Source organism: Schistocerca serialis, chromosome 5 (genome assembly GCF_023864345.2).
Source record: "Schistocerca serialis cubense isolate TAMUIC-IGC-003099 chromosome 5, iqSchSeri2.2, whole genome shotgun sequence".
NCBI classification, from domain to species: Eukaryota; Metazoa; Arthropoda; class Insecta; order Orthoptera; family Acrididae; genus Schistocerca; species Schistocerca serialis.
Window position 1 is genome coordinate 210,675,574 of NC_064642.1, and position 22,143 is coordinate 210,697,716.

The 22,143-nt window shown below is 42.4% G+C and overlaps 1 protein-coding gene across 2 annotated transcripts in view; it reads left to right on the plus strand.

Moving 5' to 3' along the window:
* LOC126481084 (uncharacterized) overlaps positions 1–22,143 on the plus strand; it is a 319,354-nt gene that overhangs the window by 181,532 nt on the left and 115,679 nt on the right. For both annotated transcript variants that reach the window (XM_050104582.1, XM_050104583.1), the window contains exon 3: positions 17,004–17,324. In XM_050104582.1, coding sequence (XP_049960539.1) covers positions 17,004–17,324 — 321 coding nt within the window. The remainder of the gene's footprint in view (positions 1–17,003; positions 17,325–22,143) is intronic.

Consider the following 22,143-nt stretch of genomic DNA (forward strand, 5'->3'; position numbering starts at 1 on the left):
AAATATTATGGGAATAAGAGTTGGCTCGAGAACAAGGTGCTCCTACTCTCTGTGATGCAACAGAATGACGATAATGACTGTAGGTCCTAATGAATCAAATATTAATCTTCCGACTATATAGCAGTATTGCAATTAGTAGTGAGAGCTCAAATGGGATCACATGGAGAAACAAGCAAGGTGGACTTGTAGCAAAGAGAGCGCACGTGCTGCTGAGGGATTCAGTATAAAATTGATAAGGTCCTACAATGCCGGAGCCGCAAAATACTATACCGGTACTGAAGTCTGCAGCACGTCGTCGGTAGGCAGCGTCCTGATGATGTAGGCGCCGACTTCTGCCGTACAGCAACTCTGTGTCAACCCCCGGACGCGAAGGCTGTCTGAGAATTCTAAGTTCTTCCGAAAACGAGCGAACAAGTCGCAAGACCGTCCGACTCCGAAGAAGATCAGACCTCGAATCCCCTGCCCGCGCAACGTAAGAGCGAAGCCAACATTGCTCTACTCCCTACTCTCCTCGAAAAACTGCGAATCATCATTCAGTTCTTATTCCAAAATTCCCCCACATTGACTCAGAACATCATTCGCGCCAATAGCGACAGTTCCCTCCATTTCCGAGCGGGGTTTTATGACATCAACTAGCCTCAGTTTAAGTTGACCAGTCGTGCCTCTGCTATTCAGCTGAGGGCACTGAACTTGCCATTTGACCGGCAACGAAAACAACCTGCCTGCACCACCGGCCATCCGGCACCAGACAGTTGCACCCAGCAGGGCACAGTCCACAAGTATTCTCAGAATCAAGAGGCCAATGCAGTCAGTCGGTGCCAGGAATCATCGTTCCGGACGTGCCGGAACGGTAAACACATAAACTGTGGCGATACCCAGACGTCTCACACTTCGTTTCACCCTGCATACAATAGGCGAAACTCGACCGTCGTCAGTCGTTCCCCCAGGCGCTTAAGCCTATTGTACGATTCCCTCAGAATCAGGGAATTGGAGACCCCAACCAGAAACGCAGTGTGCCGTGTGCTCCGATGCTCGCCTCGCACAGGCCACCTAGGGAAGTAAAACAAGATGTTTAGGAATCAAGTGAAAAGTATTTTTTGAGCTCTCAGTACAAGTACTCTCATTACAATAACCTTATTCGGTCTGTTACTACCGTGCAATGACATAGAACATTAATAAAATTGATGAAAATGAGAGTAGACACGCAAAAGAGGGCATGGAACCTCTCAGGTACAAGGAAGATAACTGTGAAGAAACAATGGGTGGCGGAAGAAATACTTCAGTTGATCGACGAAAGAAGGAAGTACAAAAGTGTTCAGGGAAATTCAGATGTACAAAAATACAAGTCACTTACGAACGAAATAAATAGGAACATCTGGAAGATAAGACGAAACGGCTACATGAAAAAAATTGAAGAAATCTGCAACTAAATGAATGACTAAATGAAGGACTGACGCAGTGTACAGAGAATCAAGGATGGTAACACTAAGAGTGCTACGGGAATTCTACTGTTAAATGCAGAGGAGAGAGCAGACTGGTGGAAATAGCGCATTGAAGACCTCTATGAGGGGGATGACGTGCCTGCTGACGTGACAGATGAAGAAAACAGATAAAAAAAACGGGAGTCGGGAGGGATAGGAGGTTCCAGTACTGGAATCAGAACTTAAAAGTGCTTTGCAGGACTTAAAATCAAATAAGGTGAAGAAACAGATAACTTTCCACCAGAATATCTAAAGTCATTGGGAGAAGTGGCAAAAAACGGTTATTCACGTTGGTGTGTAGTGTGTGTGAGTCTGCCAGTATACCACCTGACTTCCGGAAAATCATCATCCGCATCATTCCCAAGACCTCAAGAGCCGACAAGTGCGAGCATTATCGCACATCTACTTAACGGCTCGTGCATCCAAGTTGCTGACAAGGATAATATTCAGAAGAATGGAAAAGAGAATTGAGGATATGTTACATGACGATCAATTTAGCTTTAGGAAAGATAAAGGCACTGAAGAGGCAGTTCTGACATTGCAGTTGACAATGGGAGCAGGACTGAAGAAAAGTCAAGACACGTTGATAGGATTTATCGACGTGGAGAAAGCATTCGACAGTTAAAAATAGTGCAAGATGTTCGAAGTTCTGGGAAAAATATGGGTAATTTATCGGAAAAATATTGGAGTACCCAATATACACGGTGGTCCATTGATCGTGACCGGGCCAAATATCTCACGAAATAAGCGTCAAACGAAAAAAACTACAAAGTACGAAAATTGTCTAGCTTGAAGGGGTAAACCGGATGGCGCTATGGTTGGCCCGCTAGAGGGCGCTGCCATAGGTCAAACGAATATCAACTGCGTTTTTTAAAATAGGAACCCCCATTTTTATTACATATTCGTGTAGTACGTAAAGAAATATGAAAGTTTTAGTTGGACCACTTTTTTCGCTTTGTGATAGGTGGCGTTGTAATAGTCACAAACATATGGCTCACAATTTTAGACGACAGGTAGGTTTTTAAATTAAAATACAGAACGTAGGTACGTTTGAACATTTTATTTCGGTTGTTCCAATGTGATACATGTACCTTTGTGAACTTATCATTTATGTGAACACATGCTGTTACAGCGTGGTTACCTGTAAATACCACATTAATGCAATAAATGCTCAAAATGATGTCCGTCAACCTCAATGCATTTGGCGATACGTATAACGACATTCCTCTCAACAGCGAGTAGTTCCCCTTCCGTAATGTTTGCACATGCATTGACAATGCGCTGACGCATGTTGTCAGGCGTTGTCGGTGGATCACGACAGCAAATATCCTTCAACTTTGAACGTGCGGTCCATGGTATGGTGCTTCGACGACCAATCCACCTGTCATTAAATATTCTATTCAATACCGCTTCAACTGCACACGAGCTATGTGCCGGACATCCATTATGTTGGAAGTACATCGCCATTCTGTCATGCAGTGAAACATCTTGTAGTAACATCGGTAGAACATTACGTAGGAAATCAGCATGCATTGCACCATTTAGATTGCCATCGATAAAATGTGGGCCAGTTATCCTTCCTCCCATAATGCCGCACCATACATTAAACCGCCAAGGTCGCTGATGTTCCACTTGTGGCAGCTATCGTGGATTTTCCGTTGCCCAATAGTGCATATTATGCTGGTTTACGTTACCGCTGTTGGTGAATGACGCTTCGTCGCTAAATAGAACGGGTGCAAAAAATCTGTCATCGTCCCGTAATTTATCTTGTGCCCAGTAGTAGAATTGTACACGACGTTCGAAGTCGTCGCCATGCAATTTCTGGTGCATAGAAATATGGTACGGGTGCAATCGATATTGATGTAGCATTCTCAGCACCGACGTTTCTGAGATTCCCGATTCTCGCGCAATTTGTCTGCTGCTGATGTGCGGATTAGCCGAGACAGCAGCTAAACTACCTACTTGGGCATCATCATTTGTTGCAGGTCGTGGTTGACGTTTCACATGTGGCTGAACACTTCTTATTTCCTTAAACAACGTAACTATCCGGAGAACGGTCCGGACACTTGGATAATGCCGTCCAGGATACCGAGCAGCATACATAGCACACCCCCGTTGGGCATTTTGAGCACAATAGCCATACATCAACACGATATCGACGTTTTTCCGCAATTGGTAAATGGTCCATTCTAATGCGGATAATGTATCACGAAGCAAATACCGTCCACACTGGCGGAATGTTACGTGATACCACGTACTTATACGTTTGTGACTATTACAGCGCCATCTATCAAAAAACGAAAAAAGTGGTCAAACTAAAACATTCATATTTCTTTACGTACTACACGAATATGTTATAAAAATGGGGGCTCCTATTTAAAAAAACGCAGTTGATATCCGTTTGACCTATGGCAGCGCCATCTAGCGGGCCAACGATGGTGCCATCTGGTTTCCCCCATCAAGCTAGACGATTTTCGTTCTTTGTAGTTTTTTCGTTTGATGCTTATTTCGTGAGATATTTGGCCCGGTCACTATCAATGGACCACCCTGTATACAAGAACCAAAATGGAACCATAAGAGTAGAAGATAATGAGGTACTCAGTTTAAAAAAGTGTAAGACAGGGATATAGGGTTTCGCCCTTGCTGTTGAATCTACATATCGAAGAAGCAATGAGGAGAATAAAAGAAATGTTCAAGAGAGGGTTTAAAATTCAAGGCGAAACGATATCAATGTTAAGATTCGCTGATGCTATTGCTATCCTCAGTCAAAGTCAAGAAGAATTACAGGATCTGATGAATTAAATGAGCAGTCTAATGAGAGTAAACCGAAATGAGAGTAAATCGAAGAAAGACGAAAGTAATAAGAAGTAGCAGAAATGAGAATAGAGAGAAACTTAATATCAAAATTGGTGATCACGAAGTAGGTGAAGTTAAGTAAATCTGCTAACTAGGCAGCCAAATAACCCACGACAGACGAAGCAACTAGGTCATAAAAAGGAGAATAGCACTGGCAAAGATGGCATTCCTGGCCAAGAGAAGTCTACTATGATAAAACAGGTCTTAATTTCAGAAAGAAATTTCTAAGAATGTACATTTGGAGCACAGCATTGTATGTAACTTGAGACATGGACTATGGAAAAACCATAACTGAAAGAATGGCAACATTTGAGATGTGGTGTTCTAAAAGAATGCTCAAAATTAGGCGGACTGATAAGGCCAGGAATGAGGAGATTCTCCGCAGAATTGTCGAGGAAAGGAAAATGTGGAAAACACTGACAAGATGAAGGGACACGATGATAAGACGCATATCAAGACATCACGGAATGACTTCTATGGTACTAGAGGGAGATATAGAGGTCAAAACTGTAGAGGAAGACAGAGATTGGAATACACCCAGCAAATAATTGAGAAGGTAGGTTGCTAGTGCTACTCTGAGGTGAAGAGATTGGCACAGGAGAGGAATTCGAGGCGGGTGTTGCTATACCAGTTAGAAAACTGATGACTGATAAAAAAAACTCCCCGACTATGAATTTATTTCATCTCTGGTTGCTTTCTCCCGTTCCTATCCTAAACCAAGGTTCCCCAACTCACTTTCAGACTTTTCATACTTATTTCCTCTTCAGGCCAGGCGGTTCTCAGACCTCAATCCCTATGTGTGACAAGAGGGACGGAATAAAATACTGACTGAGGGGTCATGCACTATGTCACGGCTTCCATTTTCGTCTTCCCCGTCCTACAAGGATTCGCTACAGCTGATTAAATTCCCTCTCCCACAAGTCTCTAGAACATCGGCAAAAACCCTATGAATGCCGGAAATTTGAAAATCAACTTCATTGTCTCTCTAATCTTTTAAACCCCCCAGTTTCTGCCATGCCTACATCAACATGATTTCCCCCCCCCCTTGCCCTATTTCCTCCACCTACCCACCCTTCAAATCCTATCATCCTATTACAAGCAAATTTCAACAGGCCACCCTTCCTAACTCATAACTACACACTGACTTTTATCCATACTAGCCCTCAGAACCTCCTTAGACCGAAATCCCTATACACCTCCCAGTTTCCTAATCATCATAAACCCTCCCCTTACCGATCAGGCACTTCCCAGCCCAACATCACCACCCTCAATCCCAAAGACAGCGATCAATACATTTTTTCCATCCCGCCATCATCCCTTTCCACTCTTAAGGCACTTACTGAAAGGTGACCATGAAATTGGCCGAAGAAGCTCCCTCGTCTGCATCACAGCACCAGCAATTACATCATCACCTGTGTGTGCTTATTCTATAGTTACCAAATTCTATTGTATTTTGTTCCAATTAATATATTCGTATTAACTGCACAAAACCTTGTGTTATTTATGTCATATATCAAACTAGTCTACTAAGAAATTCATCAGTGGAGTAGTACACTTTAGTAGCCAATAAATCCTTCAAGCTCATCTTGAATTTAACTTTATTAGTAGTCAAGCTTTATACAGCTGCTAGTGTGTTGCTGAAAATATGTGTTAGTGAATAATGAGTACCTTCCTGGATTAAAATGAATAGCTTTATTTCGTTAAGAAGATAATTCGTAATTCTAGCATGCATTCCATAAACTGAGCTTTTGGTTTGAAAAAGGGATCGTATATTATTACAAGTTGCATTACGGACTTAATACCTGAATACTGGGAAGCAGTGGTTAGTATCCGCAGTTCCTTGAACAGACCTCTGTAGGACGTCGTTGAGTTCACAACCTTAATAATTCCTATTACACGCTTTTGCACACTGAAAATGTGGTTCGGTTAAATGAGTTGCCCAAAAAGTGGTCCTGTATGGCATTATGGAACAAAAACCAAGCGAAGTATGTAAGATATTTGTTTTCCGTTACCTATGTCTGACAACAGCCGCATTACAAATAAAGATTTATTCAGGTGCTTAAGCCACTCTGTGAGTTTATCCTGTCAACTGAATGTTATATCAAGTTGTAAACCCCGGATTTTTACACTATCAGCCTCTTATTACTAACTGTTATCACGTTCTATATAAGAGTATATACATTTGGAGGCAACCTTTCAACTTCTAAATTGAATGCACTGTGTCTTTTCAAAGTTTTGGTCAAACGTCGTTTGGTATCCGTATCGTTAAAGAAGATGAGACCTGTTGCTAGCAGTACGAGCCAGAAACCGAGTGACAGTCAATAGTGCAATGTTCATTATCTTTCCCGCCTCTCAAGAAAAAGTCGGTTGACATAATATAAGGTTAAGCCAATGTTGATTCCATTTTTCGACAGAAGATGCTTGATCCATCACGAAGCTCTACACGAGAGAAACGGGGAAGACGATGTACACCATGCTATTGACTGTCGCTTGTTCTCTGAATGGTATTGCTGGAACTAGGTCTCATCTCCTGTAACAAATGGGATATCCAAAAACGTATGACTCCAGTGCTTCGAGCAATTTCACAAGAAGCGTTTGCTGACAGTTTATAGCATCTTTATAAGCGATATCAGAGCTGTTTTGTAGCTAATGGTGATTATTTTGGAGGCTAGTAAAGATATTTTGTTTATAATTCTGATTGATTTATTTAATGAGACCATTCACCGAACTTTTCAGACGCACCTTGCATTAATGCCAAGTACAATTTCACTAACCGATTTTTCTACAAGTGTACTCGATTTGTTATATATTTCAATTTTGTGCCATTTGCAAACGAAACATACGGTACTTGGCATCTGGTGATGTTACTGATGGAAGATTATTAACTTAAACAAGAAAAATTAACGGCCCTAAGTGGGACAAATGTGATTAGTTCTCATTTCGATGATTACCAATAGCTTAGTGAACGATTCTTTCCCACTGGCACCCGAAGGTTCGAGTTGTAGACATACGGTTTGAATCATTTTGTTGCATTTCCTGTTATACCATAGTATTCTAACTTATTAAAAAACGTTTTGTGATTTACTGTCAGAAATCACTGACACACGAAAGACTGTACAAGTAGCCTGTACTATATTCTCTAATGAAATAACTATATCCTCAGTGTACATGTAAATCTATTACCATTTCTAAAATTATGAGGATGCTGACAAAAGTGAAACTGGATGTTAGTTTCACAGTATTTCTTTGTCTTCTTTTTTATACAGAGACTTAACTCCAGTATATTGTAGCCAATCGGTAAATATCCCAGTAACAAAACAAAGATGTCTCGTACCTGAAATCCGAGGCTATTTTCGGTTTACTGGAGACTGATGCAAGTCTCAGAGTTCACCACTTTCCTCCGGTCTGGGGACGAGTGGAGGGCCTGAACAGGAGGATTTGTCTGTTCTGTGACGAACTTGGATGGAATTTTCTGTGGTTGCAGGTTCGAATCCTGCCTCGGGCATGGATGCATGTGATGTCTTTAGATTAGTTAGGTTTAAGTAGTTAAGTAGTTTAAGTAGTAAGGCCTGCTGTTTCTGTGCCACATTTGAATTAAGTCAATCCAAGGGTTTGGGAGGAGATCTTGGACATACACACATATAGTCTGCTTTATACATATATCTAACAGATAGCCAGTATTAAAATGGTAGTTATTAATCGCCAATATACAGTCTTATCCCCTGAATATATGTCTATCCAACAAAGCAGTCACCTTCACATAATATTAGTAACTGAGGTTCGGTTTAAACTCAAAACAGGGAAATTTTCGACAGTACCTGGTACTTTGTTCCAGAGAGGAATGCTCTGAACAAAGTGGATTTTTACAGCCACAGTCAGAGTAATTGGGTCTGTGAAGATTCAAAACCAGTCTGAGGACAAACTAAGAGTTAGTAGACTTAGATTACTGAACAGACATTTCTATCTCACAAACAAATCACGTGTATTGTCAAAAGATAAATAAAGTGAGGCAGAATGAATGTCACTGCAAAATTTTTAGGTAGCGGGATGACTTGACACGAGTAGAGGCCCTTACTAGTATGGACGGGACTCTCCGCTATCCGTCACTCCAGGGAGAGCTCCCGACAGCTGGTTACTCAGTGTCTCTGTAGGCCTTCGCCATCCTCAGCCTTCACCATGCCCTTGCCTTCCACGCAAGACTGTCGACTGTCTAGTAGTGCTATACCACAAAACACATTTGTTCTTTTCACTCTTTTGATTGATTGTCCCAAAAAATATCCATAATAAACTAGCCTCCAGTAACCACTCGGTTCCCTTCAACTACACCACCGTGATAGACCCTTCCAGGTTAATTTCGCAATATAGCTGTCGTCTGGAAGCCATAAATGTTAATTAAAAAAAAAAAAAAAACAGAGAAGCGCGAAAAGGACTCGCGTTCTGTGGGTTTCAGCAGTATCTCAATTATGTATATAAATAATAGTAATAATTTCGTGTGGCCCAGTGGGCTAGTGCAAGTCCCCTATTATTGGATACCACTTCAGCGACTTTCGTGTCTGTATTCTACCCCATCCAGCTGGGGGAATGGGACCTACAGTTTCGACGTGGAATTCGAATCGCATATCGTTTCTTGTTATTCCTCATGTAACTGAGAAGTGAAGCTAGACTGAAAAATCCGTGGTCCAACTGAGATTCGACCCCGATTCGCAGGCACGTCCTTTACCGCTAGAATACCAGGCCCGACATCTATAAAAATATTTCATCTATAGATTTTGATGAGTGTGTTAACGAATATCAAAATTTATGACGTATATGGCCGGATCTTTTGATCGCATTGACTTAGAAGCTTAAAGTTTTTACACTGTCAAGAAAACATAGCACTCAGCAATATGACATAAATTTCAAACGTCAACCCATTCCTGAGGAATAGGAGTTTTAACAGTCAGCTAGTCAGACTTTCAACAAAGTGATCCTGTAAGGTTTTCGTTTTTACAGAGTGAGGTACGAAGCTCTAAATAGAACACGTTGCAGCTAATCATGTACGAGTTTTCGTGTTGACAAATAGCCTCAATGTGCCTGAAGCTGCTGTGCTTTCATAACTACTCTAATAAGTGGACAAAAAAAAATGCTTTCTGGTGCGGGTCGGGTGATACATAGGGCAGTTACGTTCTCTTTTATTATTTGAACCATCGGTTGGCTCAGCAACAAGAACACAGAACGTTAATACGAGGGTTGTGAGTCCGAGTCGCTATGTTCACTATTTGATCAAATCAAAAGTTTCCGGACACTTGGCTGAAAACGACTTACAAGTTCGTGGTTACCTCCATCGGTAATGCCTGAGTTAAATATGGTGCTTGCCTACCCTTAGTCTTGACGACAGCTTCCACTTTCGCTGGCATACGTTCCGTCAGGTCTGGAAGGTTTCTTGGGGAATGGTTGCCCGTTCTTCACGGAGTGCTGTATTGAGGAGAGGTATCGATGTCGGTTGGTGAGGCCTGGCACAAAGCCGGCGTTCCAATACATCCCAAAAGCGTTCTATAGGATTCAGGTCAGGACTCTGTGCAGGCCACTCCATTACAGGGATGTCATTGTCATGTAACCACTCCGCCACAGGCCGTGCATTATGAACACGTGCTCGATCTTGTTGAAAGATGCAATCGCCATCCCCGAATTGCTCTTCAACTGTGGGAAGCAAAAAGGTGCTTAAAACATCTATGTAGGCCTGTGCTGTGAAAGTGCGACGCAAAACAACAAGGGGTGCAAGCCCCCTCCATGAAAAACATGACCATGAATTTTACTGTTGGCCCTACACACGCTGGCAGATGACGTTCACCGGGCGTTCGCCAAACTCACACCCAGCCATCGGATCGCCACATTGTGTACCGCGATTCGTCACTCCGCACAACGTTTTTCCACTGTTCAATCGTCCAATGTTTACGCTCCTCACACCAAGCAATGCTTAGTTTGGCATTTACCGGCGTGATGTGTGGCTTATGAGCAGCCACTCTACCATGAAATCCAAGTTTTATCACCACCCGCCTAACTGTCTAGTACTTGCAGTGGATCCTGATGTAGTTTGGAATTCCTGTGTGATGGTCTGGATAGATGTCTGCCTATTAAAATTACGACTCTCTTCAACTGTCGGCGGTCTCTGTCAGTCAACAGACGAGGTCAGCCTGTACGCTTTTGTGCTATACGTGTCCCTTCAAGTTTCCACTTCACTATCATATCGGAAACAATGGTCCTAGGGACGTTTAAGAGTATGGAAATCTCGCGTACAGTCACATGACACAAGTGACACCCAATCATCTGACCACGTTCGAAGTCTGTCAGTTCCGCGGAGTGCCCCATTCTGCTCTTTCACGATGTCTAGTAACTACTGAGGTCGCTGATATGAAGTACCTGTCAGTAGGTGGCAGCGCAATGCACCTAATGTGAAAAACTTATGTTTTTGCGGGTGTCCGGATACTTTTTATCACACAGTGTAGAAATCTTTTATATTTTCAATTTTTAAGTTACTTATACTACAAATAAAACGAGATAACGCTCAATATGTTGTATTTATTAAAATTATGCTATGAGTATGAAAGCAGGAAGTAAATACAAATTTGCGACTGTAAATTAATTTCCGGGTTGGAATTAAAAGGTGTACCCTTGAACTCCGTTTGTAAAATTAGATTCTTTTGTTGTTTTACACTTGATGATTTACACATCACAACAGGGAACGTACTATCACTTGGGGCTGCTCAAAGGTCAAAGTTCCACAAACGGAAGTCCTGTACGGTTACAATCCCTCCTTGAATAATTATTTGCAGTGTCCTCGAGGACACTGTTAGTACAATCCTTTCTTGGAAATTATTTGTAATCTCAAATTTTTTGCCTCTCCTTTTTATGCCTCTTGTGAACAAATTAATAAATACAATACACTGAGCATTATTACGGTTATTTGCTGTGCAAGTATCGTAAAAACAGAAAATATAGAAATCTTAAAAAAGTGTCCCCGTCAGGATTGAACCACGACACTCTTAATACAGTTATGTACTCTTTCCATTGCGCCAACCGCTAATTTGAAACAACGCTGCTATAAATGTCTAATATCTCACGGGACCAGCGCCAAGATTACTTTCTTTGTAGATGCTTTGCCATCTGGAACTCGTAAATTCTGTCATTTTTATTTCTGACCAAGTCCTGCAAAATCATAAATTTGGAAGAAATCAGTAATTAAGAGTAGGATCGTCCCATTGTAAGTGCGTCACAGCTTTTTAGAGCACATTCCCGCGCACAGGTCAGCTTTACTGGGTGCAGAGTTTCCTAGGCTCTTGAACGTGAGCGCTTAGCCGCTTTCCAGCTGCACCAAGCTTCTGTACAATACACAGAACGTTCTCTTCCGCAAGGGATCATTAGCCATGGAGGTATTTTACTTAGGGTGGCCGAGGAAAAATGTTTCCCTCGTTCCTCTTTAATCAATTACTGATAGGTACTGCGTTGGCACATGCCTTTCGAATAACACCCCACTGAATGAACCATCACAGTTAGTTGACAGTTTCCAACAGTTTTACAAACAATAATAATGTAGGCCGAAACAAAGAATCAAAATTTGAGCCATCATCGGGATTCGAACCTACGTCTCGTACTTACTAACAAGGGAAACTCCCTGTCGCACCTCCCTCACATTTAGTGGTAAGAGGACCCATGGATAGCCTTTCAAAAACTGAATGCAGATCCAACATGAAAACAGGAAGAAGGTGTACTGCACTGTGAAAAAAAAGAAAAATAGTATCAGTGAACGGTTCAAGATGCAGAAGTGTAATTTAGAGGAGACCGTGAGGCACTTGGTGTCGTGGTAAAGTGGTTTTGGGGTTGGACTGCTAAGTGAGCAACACGTGTTCAAACCTCCCTCTTGCCGACTTTTTTTCCCGCTTTTCGCTTTATTAAAATTTATGTCTATATCGTGGTGTAACGTCCGTTTTCAACTGCGAAGTATAAGGTAGGGACCTATAATGACAGTTGATCCCGCGGAACTACTCTATTAGCAGTCGAAAGGATGTGGCTTTCGAACGGTAACCTCAAACGTTTGATGACAAGGCAACAACTCAACCGAATCATCCACCGGATACAAGGCGTTAGTGACAGCACGTGTGTCATATGATAGGAATCCCTTATCGACGCACCTAATCTGTAAGACTGGTTAGTGAGTGAGGTATACCTCCTTGCTTGTTGTAGTTCAATGGGAATTTGATCACTCCCAATGAAAACACAATAGTATGTCACATAAGCTGCAACAAATGGACGCAACAGTTTCAAAATTACAAAGTTCCTCTGTGCTCTGTTAAAACATATGTTTTCAACGTTTTTAAAGTTGCGTTCCGTTTTGTAAAGCTTGACTCTTGAATTCCTTTGTTGTGGCGCGATTCACACGCGTTTATTTGTTGCTTTCATTTCTGTGAGACGTCTTTGTGGCATCTCGCCTGCTCTCACTATTAGTCACATTTACTTGCGACGGTGCCGTATTCCTACCACATGGTTTATATTCTAAAACCAATAAATAGTATGACAACTGCCAAGACTAAAGAAAAAGAGCAAACATTTCAGTAACCGGACGGACAGTCCATAATGTTGTGAAAAAAAATTCGCATTCAAAGGGGAGGCGAACTACTTTCGACTGCGCCATTCTTATATTAAATGGCACGAAGAAGTTTTGCACGCAGCTCGCCCGCGTGGCAGTCCAACCAACGCTGTGACCACGCACCCACGACGCCGGTGCTGATACATGCTTTCTTCATTGCACTTCTTTTTCTTGGACCGTTCTGTGTTTCTATTTTGCTTTTTGTTTCACAGTTCATTACATCTTATTCCTGTTTTCATGCGTGATCTGTGTTCAGTTTTTGACAGGCTATCCTCTGGGCCACCTTGCAACGAAATCTGAATGGTGTGCAATGGGGAGCTTCCCTTGTAAGATATATGAAAGGCCGTTAGCTCTTCTAAATTTTAATCAGTATCACAGAGGCTCTCCAATATTGGGATAGCACCCTGGCAGTGAGCTAAAAGGTGTTAATCCTGCCTGTACCTCAGGCACAGGTAATATAAGAATGGCGCAGTCGAAAGTAGTTCGCCTCCCCTTTGAATGCGAATGCATTTCGATTTCCGAAATAGTGTTAAAAAGCTAATGAAATGGACAGTTTTATACACTAACCGATTGTTAGCATTCTTCTGTCAGCATTTCAGTTTAGTTCATCAGTGAAGGTAGACATTTCTCTTTGCGGTCTGCAAAACGACTTTCTCAATAGAAGAAAGAAATGAAATTGTGGAAGCATATATGAAAACAGGATCGATTAAGGAAACTCGCGGAATTTTACAGGTCGAGTATCCGCACAGATGACTACCAGGAAAGAGAGCAATACAGAGTCCCCATTTATAGCTCCCTGCAAAATGTGAAGCGACAAAGAATTCCTTCAGTTCGCGCACCAGAAGTTATTGGAGACATTCACATAAGAATTATTCGGAGCCAAAAGAAGTCTACACATAAACTGGCCCAACAGGCGCATGTAAGTAGGAGGAGTTGCAAACGAACACTGAAAAAAAAAGTCTTAATTTGAAGCCATATCACGTGACGGGTGTGCAGCAGTCACGGGAGGATGACGTGTAGATTACTGCACGTGGCTTTTAAATAACATTAACGATGGTTTGTTAGACCTTTTCCATTACATAATGTGTGCTGAAGGAAGGTTTCATCTTTCTGGTTACGTGAATCACAAAACACGAGGTGCTGGGCAACGGAGAATCCTAACATGGTGAGTCAGTGACCACTCTATGATGAAAAAATCGATGTTTGGTTCTGCAGAATGTTCATCTGACGATACACAACAACTCACTGAGAGCCTTTGACATGGTCCAATGTGTGGCATAAACCAACGTTCACGTAGCCTCAAGACTTCCCATTTAGCGCAGATCCTACCAATACCGAAGGGTATTGCAGACCGCCTCATGGCTGCCTTTGGTTATTATGCTAGTACTGGGATGTTATTTAAGATCAAATATGACACGTTAACCCTACAGTTCCGTAACGGTGGCCTCAACCTCACAAACGTGCGAAACAAAGCTTTTCCGCCAGCCGAAATGGCCGAGCGGTTCTAGGCGCTACAGTCTGGAACCGCGTGACCGCTACGGTCACAGGTTCGAATCCTCCCTTGGGCATGGATGTGTGTGATGTCCTTAGGTTACTTAGGTTTAAGTAGTTATAAGTTATAGCGGATTGATGACCTCAGATGTTAAGTCCCATAGTGCTCAGAGCCATTTGAACCATTTTGAGTCCATGATGTCTTCACTGAGGAACTAACTGTCAGCAAACATTTATGGGCACCACGTTCGTCGGATCTAAAAACATGTGATTTTTTTCATGAGGTGTAACATAAAGAGCAATGTCTAAGAAGCAAATCCACACGCAATACAAAAATCTAAAGGCAATATCAGCCGTGAGGTTGTCGCCATTGATATCCGAACTTTATGCCTGGTGTACCTGAGTATGTTTAGACGTGCACAGCTGCGTACTGATGTTGCGGGGGGTCAGTTTCAATATATTCAATAAATTTTTTTCACTATATTTTTCATTGTAAATAAATGGTACGACTATTTCAGTTCTTCATTTCTGTAATTTTACTGCATTTCCTTTGTACTTACACAGCCTACGTTTATCTGCATCGCCCGGTACTTATCACATGCACTTGATGTCCCTAAGTCATACTCAGTTTCACCTTTATCTACGATGATGATGTAGGTTAGAGCAATAAATCAACATTTCTTTCAGCACATGGATTCGAACCAGGTTCCTGCTTGCTAAGGCAGATGCACTAGCCATTACGCCACATTGGAATAACTGGCACAGACAATACGTCTCCCTCCTCACACGAATGTAGACCACGCAGCGGTGGTAGCTGCAGTGTGAATGTGGCGTAAGTGATAGCGCGTTTGCCTTAGTAAACATGAACCTGCGTTAGAATCCCAGAGCTGATAAAAGTTTTAATTCATTGTTTCGGCCTACATCTTTAACGGAAGTAAAGGTGAGACTCAATATGCCTCAGAAACATGCACTGTATGTGATAAATAATTTTATAAGCATTACTGACCATATACACTACTGGCCATTAAAATTGCTACACCACGAAGATGACGTGCTACGGACGCGAAATTTAACCGACACGAAGAAAATGCTGTTATATGCAAATTATCAGCTTTTCAGAGCATTCACACAAGGTTGGCGCCGGTGGCGATAACTGCAACGTGCTGACATGAGGGAAGTTTCCAACCGATTTCTCATACACAAACAGCAGTTGACCGGCGTTGCCTGGTGAAACGTTGTTGTGACGCTTCGTGTAAGGAGGAGAAATGAGTACCATCACGTTTCCGACTTTGATAAAGGTCGGATTGTAGCCTATCGCGATTACGGTTTGGCGTATCGCGACATTGCTGTTCACGTTGGTCGAGATCCAGTGACTGTTAGCAGAATATGGAATAGGTGGGTTCAGGAGGGTAATACGGTACGCCGTGCTGGATCCTAACGGCCTCGATCACTAGCAGTCGAGATGTCAGACATCTTATTCGCATGGCTGGAACGGATCGTGCAGCCACGTCTCGATCCCTGAGTCAACAGATGGGGACGTTTCCAAGACAACAACCATCTGCACGTAACAGTTCGACGACGTTTCCAGCAGCATGGAGTATCAGCTCGGAGACCATGGCTGCGGTTACCCTTGGCGGTTCATCACAGACAGGAGCGCCTGCGATGGTGTACTCAACGGCGAACCTGGGTGCACGATTGGCGAAACGTCATTTTTTCGGACTAATCCAGGTTCTGTTTACAGCATCATGACGGTCGTATCCGTGTTTGGCGACATCACGGTGAACGCACATTGGAAGCGTGTATTCGTCATAGCCATACTGGCGTATCACCCGGCGTGATGGTATAGGGTGCCATTGGTTACACGTCTCGGTCACCTCTTGTTCGCATTGACGGCACTTTGAACAGTGGACGTTACATTTCAGGTGTGTTACGACCCGTGGCTCTACCCTTCATCCGATCCCTGCGAAGCCCTACATTTTAGCATGATAATGCACGACCGCATGTTGCAGGTCCTGTACCGGCATTTCTGGATACAGAAAATGTTTGACTGCTGCCCTGGCCAGCACATTCTGCAGATCTCTCACCAATTGTAAACGTCTCGTCAATGGTGGCCGAGCAACTGGCTCGTCACAATACGCAAGTCACTACTCTTGATGAACTGTGGTATCGTGTTGAAGCTGCATGGGCAGCTGTACCTGTACACGCCATCCAAGCTCTGTTTGACTCAATGCCCAGGTGTATTAAGGCCGTTATTACGGCCAGAGGTGGTTGTTCTGGGTACTGATTTCTCAGGTTCTATGCACCCTAGTTGCGTGAAAATGTAATCACATGTAAGTTCTAGTGTAATATATTTTTCCAATGAAGACCCGTTTATCATCTGCATTTCTTCTTGTTGTAGCAATTTTAATGGGCAGTAGTGTATGTTGTGATCAGTAGATAGGACTATAAGGACACATGGAGCGATTTTGAATGCACCTTGTTGCTAGCGTGTTTGGCGACAACTGCTTTGAGTGGGGCAGCATCAGACGGTGCTGGTGCTGGTGTTGTTGCAGCGTGAGGCGGGCGGCGGCGGCGCGTGGCGCGGCGTGGCGCGCTGCCTGCTGGCGCGGGGGGACCTGCTGGTGCTGGAGGACCTGGCGGAGCGCGGCTTCCGCATGGCGGACCGCCGCCGCGGCCTGGACGCCGCGCACTGCGGCGCTGCGCTGCGCCAGCTGGCGCGCCTGCACGGTCTCGCGCTCGCCATGAAGCGCCGCCGCCCCCAGCGCTTCCGGCAGCGCGTCGCCGGCGCCCTCGCGGAGACCTTCTTCGTCGCCGACAACAGCGCCTGGTACCGCGAGTACTACCGCTCCGCCGCCGACAACGCCGTTGCCATGGTACGCCAGCGAGGCTCTCCCTCCACAACTGGGCTCAACGGGCAAAATATTACTCACCAACCTTAAAAGAACACACCGGTCGCTTTGGGAACTGTAGACGGTATACACCTGCGATCCTTCACCGCTCACGTAAGTCAAAGTAGTGAGGTGGCTGTATCCGCCAGTTGGTCGTACTAAATCCGCGCAGTAACCTTTGTTGATATGGAGATGCGTCACAGTGGAAGACGCTATCTTCCCATGACCACACTATGAACCACGTTTCTCGATTTCTTGGTGTATGAACCTGGACATCCTTACATTTCTACGAGTGAGTGATGCTAATCGGTAGGCCCAGATCTTGCACCTTGCGATTAGCACATTTTCGGCAAGTTGAAAGGACATTTTTTGGTTGGTGGGGAGGGGGGGGGGAGAGTTTTTCCAGCGATGAAACGTTTTGCAGTGAAAGCATGGTGTGTCGTGGGGCGATCACTCCGTTTTCAAAATAATTGAAAAGCCACGATCGCTTCAGTCGTTTATTAGATGACCGGTTTCAGCACACTGAAGGTGCCACCATCAGATCTGTGAAGGTATAACTTAACAGGTTTGAGGGAGGGCTTACATGAGTTAACTATATACATTACAATTATTACAGAACCATATACCTGCAACGTGGATTAACATTTATAAAACGATATGGACATCATGGCATAAGGGGCAGACCATCTGATAAAATCATTGTCACAACCAATAAAAAATAATAAAAAACTGCTCTCATCGTCGTTCTTCCCATAAAATATAAAACTGAAGTCAGCAGATGAAACTACCACTGCTCGTCTAACACCGGTCGGTATCATCACTGATCTACTCCGCGCAGGCTTACCTGCTGTGAGTCTAGCGGTTCACAACCAGCCACCAGATAGCGCTGTCCAAGCAGCGCATACACAGTCCCACCGTATAACCACTCATTACTACTAAAACACAACTTTACTGTAACTGCTTGTCACATACCCATGCGAAGCCCACATTTGCGCATACATTTCCTGTACATACTACAATCACTATAAAGTACGTCAATTACAAAGTAGAAGCATCTGAGGCACAGCCATTATCCATTAGCGTCTTACAAAACTGCACATTTTAACTTACCTTTATTCATATAAGGACGACAGGAATATGTACACAGAAAGCTGTTCATAACAAGACTTAGGTACAATGTGTGCATATTCCTGATACCATGCCATGATGTCCATATGGTTTTATAAATGTTAATCCACGTTTTACGTATGTGGTTCTGTAGTAATTGTAATGTATATAGTTAACTCATCTAAGCCCTCCCTCAAACCTGTTATGTTGTACCTTCACAGATCTGATGATGGCACCTTCAGAGTGCTGAAACCGGTCATCTAATAAGGGATTGAAGCTATCGTGGCTTTTCAATTACTTGAAAACATTTTGACATCGGTTCTAGAACTGCTCCATTACCGAGGAGCAGATTTCTGTCGTCGAGGAACTGAACGATTGGTGAAACTTTCCGACTGCTGTGTGCGTAGACTTGGCGACCACGTAGAAAAATCTGTGTCCTTTGTAATGTAGTGTAGTATTCAATAAAAGTTACTTACACAGTCATAATAATGTGTAACTTACTTTGTGAAATCCACTCCTATTAGACGTTGTTTGTTTCAAATGGAAAAAAGAAAACAATTAATTTTCATTTTACATGTTTTTCTAATACTTTAACGGTTCTCAGTCATTTTGGAGAAATTATTTGATTAATATACGTCTTTTATTTTTACGAGTAATAGTGTACCATCTTAGCTTCTTAGAGAACTACTTAATTTTTCATAACTGTTAATGATCATTGTGAAACGGCATTATTTGTCGAGCACGGGCAGTTGACTTACAGATGCGTCATTGAAAACGTATGATAACCTGTAATTTACAATTTTCTATGTTTTAGACTGTACAATGCTGCGAGCGAACTGTAACTAAAAGTACAATAGATTTGTTGAGTTAGTATTCGTCCTGATGTCTGTCCTCTTTCATAAGTAAATGTGAGCCACTGAACGGCGTTACTGTGACAGCTCCCACTCGACGGGGTTCTGCTCCGGTTCAGTATAGCCTCAAACTCCGTATGACAGAAAAACGAATTACTACCGACCACCGAAGGGCTAGTACCAACCATCGAGTTACTTTAATCGTCCGTGAGCACAAACTCTAAATACAACGTGTATCGTAATTAATAGGACGGATACGAGTCAAAATGCACGATAGTAGAAACATCCTCGTCCCAGCACATTTGGGTCCGCAAATGAGCCACTTGCAAAATAATTGTGAATATGTCGTTAAGAGGCGTCATTGACTTATGTACAAAAGGTCGCCCTAGTTAGCACAACTGTATTTGAAATGTCAACTTTGTAATGTTGATGCATTAATTTGTTCTGAAAGTGGTGCTGATATTCAAGACAATAAAAGCGGGTTAAAAGCTGTTAGCTACCTGGGGAAGTTAACCTTGCATTACTGAGCAACTGTTTCACCAGGTATCCAGTCTAGCTTACCAAACTCCCAACCAGACTAACATTAATTATAATCTTTTAGTAGTCATCTTACGATAACCGGTAATATATATATATCTAAAAAGACAATTTAAATAAAAAGAAATAAACCAGTTTATATTTGGACATTTATTTTAACATTGATCATTGTTCCGTTAAAATTTCGGCATATTCAACTTTATTCACAACTAAACTGGTGCCTTATTTAGGATTGTGAAAATGTGAGTTTGTAATCTTATGGAACACATCAAATATGGAGCCAAGATTGGGAGACTGCATACAACACTGCATTCATAAAATAACACACGAAGAACGTTGAAACATATGCAAGAGTAAATTAGCCACAACCAACCGATTCAATTTTCACCCAAAGAAGTTACGTTCGTAGCGCAATCCTGTCCGTCATGAAATTACCACACACTGGTATACTAAATTCATACTAACTGTCTGTGAAATCTTCAAGAAAAGAATAGCTGAGGGCTACTTTGATGATTACACTACATGCTTCACGTGGTCAACTTGGTTTACACAAAGAGTGTAACTCCACAATAATTTTGGTAATTAAAATAAATTACATCGAAACACAAATTACAAAAGAAAAACCTCGAACTGGTTACTATCGTCTTACTATTAACCAGATGGGTCAAACAACCGTACACGCACGTGGTACTGGTCTCACAAAGTACACCCCACGTGGGTTGAACATAAAGAAAAGTTGCTATATTGAAAAATATTGTCAAGACGAGACGTTATAATCTCACGCACATTCGCATTTAAGATTGATGATCTTAGAGTTACGGATCATCCACACGTGGTTCCACTTTACTCACAAAGTAGTGACAAAGCAACTACTGGAAGATATTCTGAACTTCACACTCGAATTACACTGCGTTGCAATTTAAGATAACATTAGATATTTTACATCTAAACCTGAAATAAAGGTGATTAAATTTTCAGTTAGGCTGAACTTAAGAAATCCATTGTCCTACGGACTTAGCAGAGACGCCTTTAGCCGGAGATCTTACGACTTCAGACGCTCGCCGCGGACAGGCTGCCGTGAGCCCCTACAAAGGGTGCTTCCAGATACAAAACGGAAGTGACCAGAGAAGCAGCTTCCTATACCAACATGACAGGACCATACTAAGAATAGAAACCTCTTTGCGTTTAGAAAGCGTAGCTACCTGTTCCGACGTTGGTCCTACTGTTCTCTAGCAGACAGGCTTGTCTGCTACCATCAAGCATGCAACTAGAAATACATTTGCTCATTCATCCTTTCACACAGAAAGGAAGGGGGATGACAGTATCTTATCATACACAGTATATAAAAGAAAGTGGATGTAGGATCCGTATGAGACTGTGTGACATGAATTACATATAAACTGTGTTTTAAAGTGTAGTAGTGTGACAGATCGTTCTTGATTATGTGTAAAAGTAACACGTTCCACTACTCAGTTTCCTCCCAGATAGTTAGAAACACCACAATAAATTTAGAAGTGGAATGTATGCCGTAAATGACAACAGTTTTAAAAAATTAACATGAAAGGAATCCAACAGAGACCTTTCAACATTTCGATTAATTTCCCACCTTATGGGGATAAGCGATCCGTCCTTGGGTACTGCTGTATGGCTTTGATTTCTTTTATCCGAGATACGATACCTTCAACAAAAGTGATGTGCAGCACATAAACCTTTAGGGCTGTATCAAAGATCTTGAGGATTTGTCGCCATATAAAATTCCAAAAACGCACAACAACTCCATACAAATATATCTCCACTTGAAGAGTAGTGCTCAAATTTCAAAGATTGGGACATGAAAATCACCACATGCAAAGTAATTCTTTTAGCTAGGATCTCTGAAGTGGTTGGGAACGAATTCAGCTTCTGATTTAGGTATTAGTGGAGTCCTGAATTTATTGTGCGGCGAAAGATAATATTCTACGCACTGAGCTATCCGAAGACGTTCCGTGGCCAAGAACTAAGTTTTAATCTGTCACATTCTCCGGATTCTCCTCCGATAACAGTGCAACGTATTTTCTATACTATTTGTTCGTCTATATATTCTAAACGCGAATATGTGAAAATTATCATTTGTGTGGTTTGACATAACATCTCAAAGTCCATATTCTCGGAGTTACTCCCATTTAGCAGAGTTTAATGTCAGAGATAGTTCATTTTGGCTCGTTGGAAATAAGTAATAATACAAAACAGTTCTCTGTTATTGTTTTCAAAAGATCCAACTGATTTTACAAGGGTATATCTTCTACATGCACGCACACACAAATATGCTA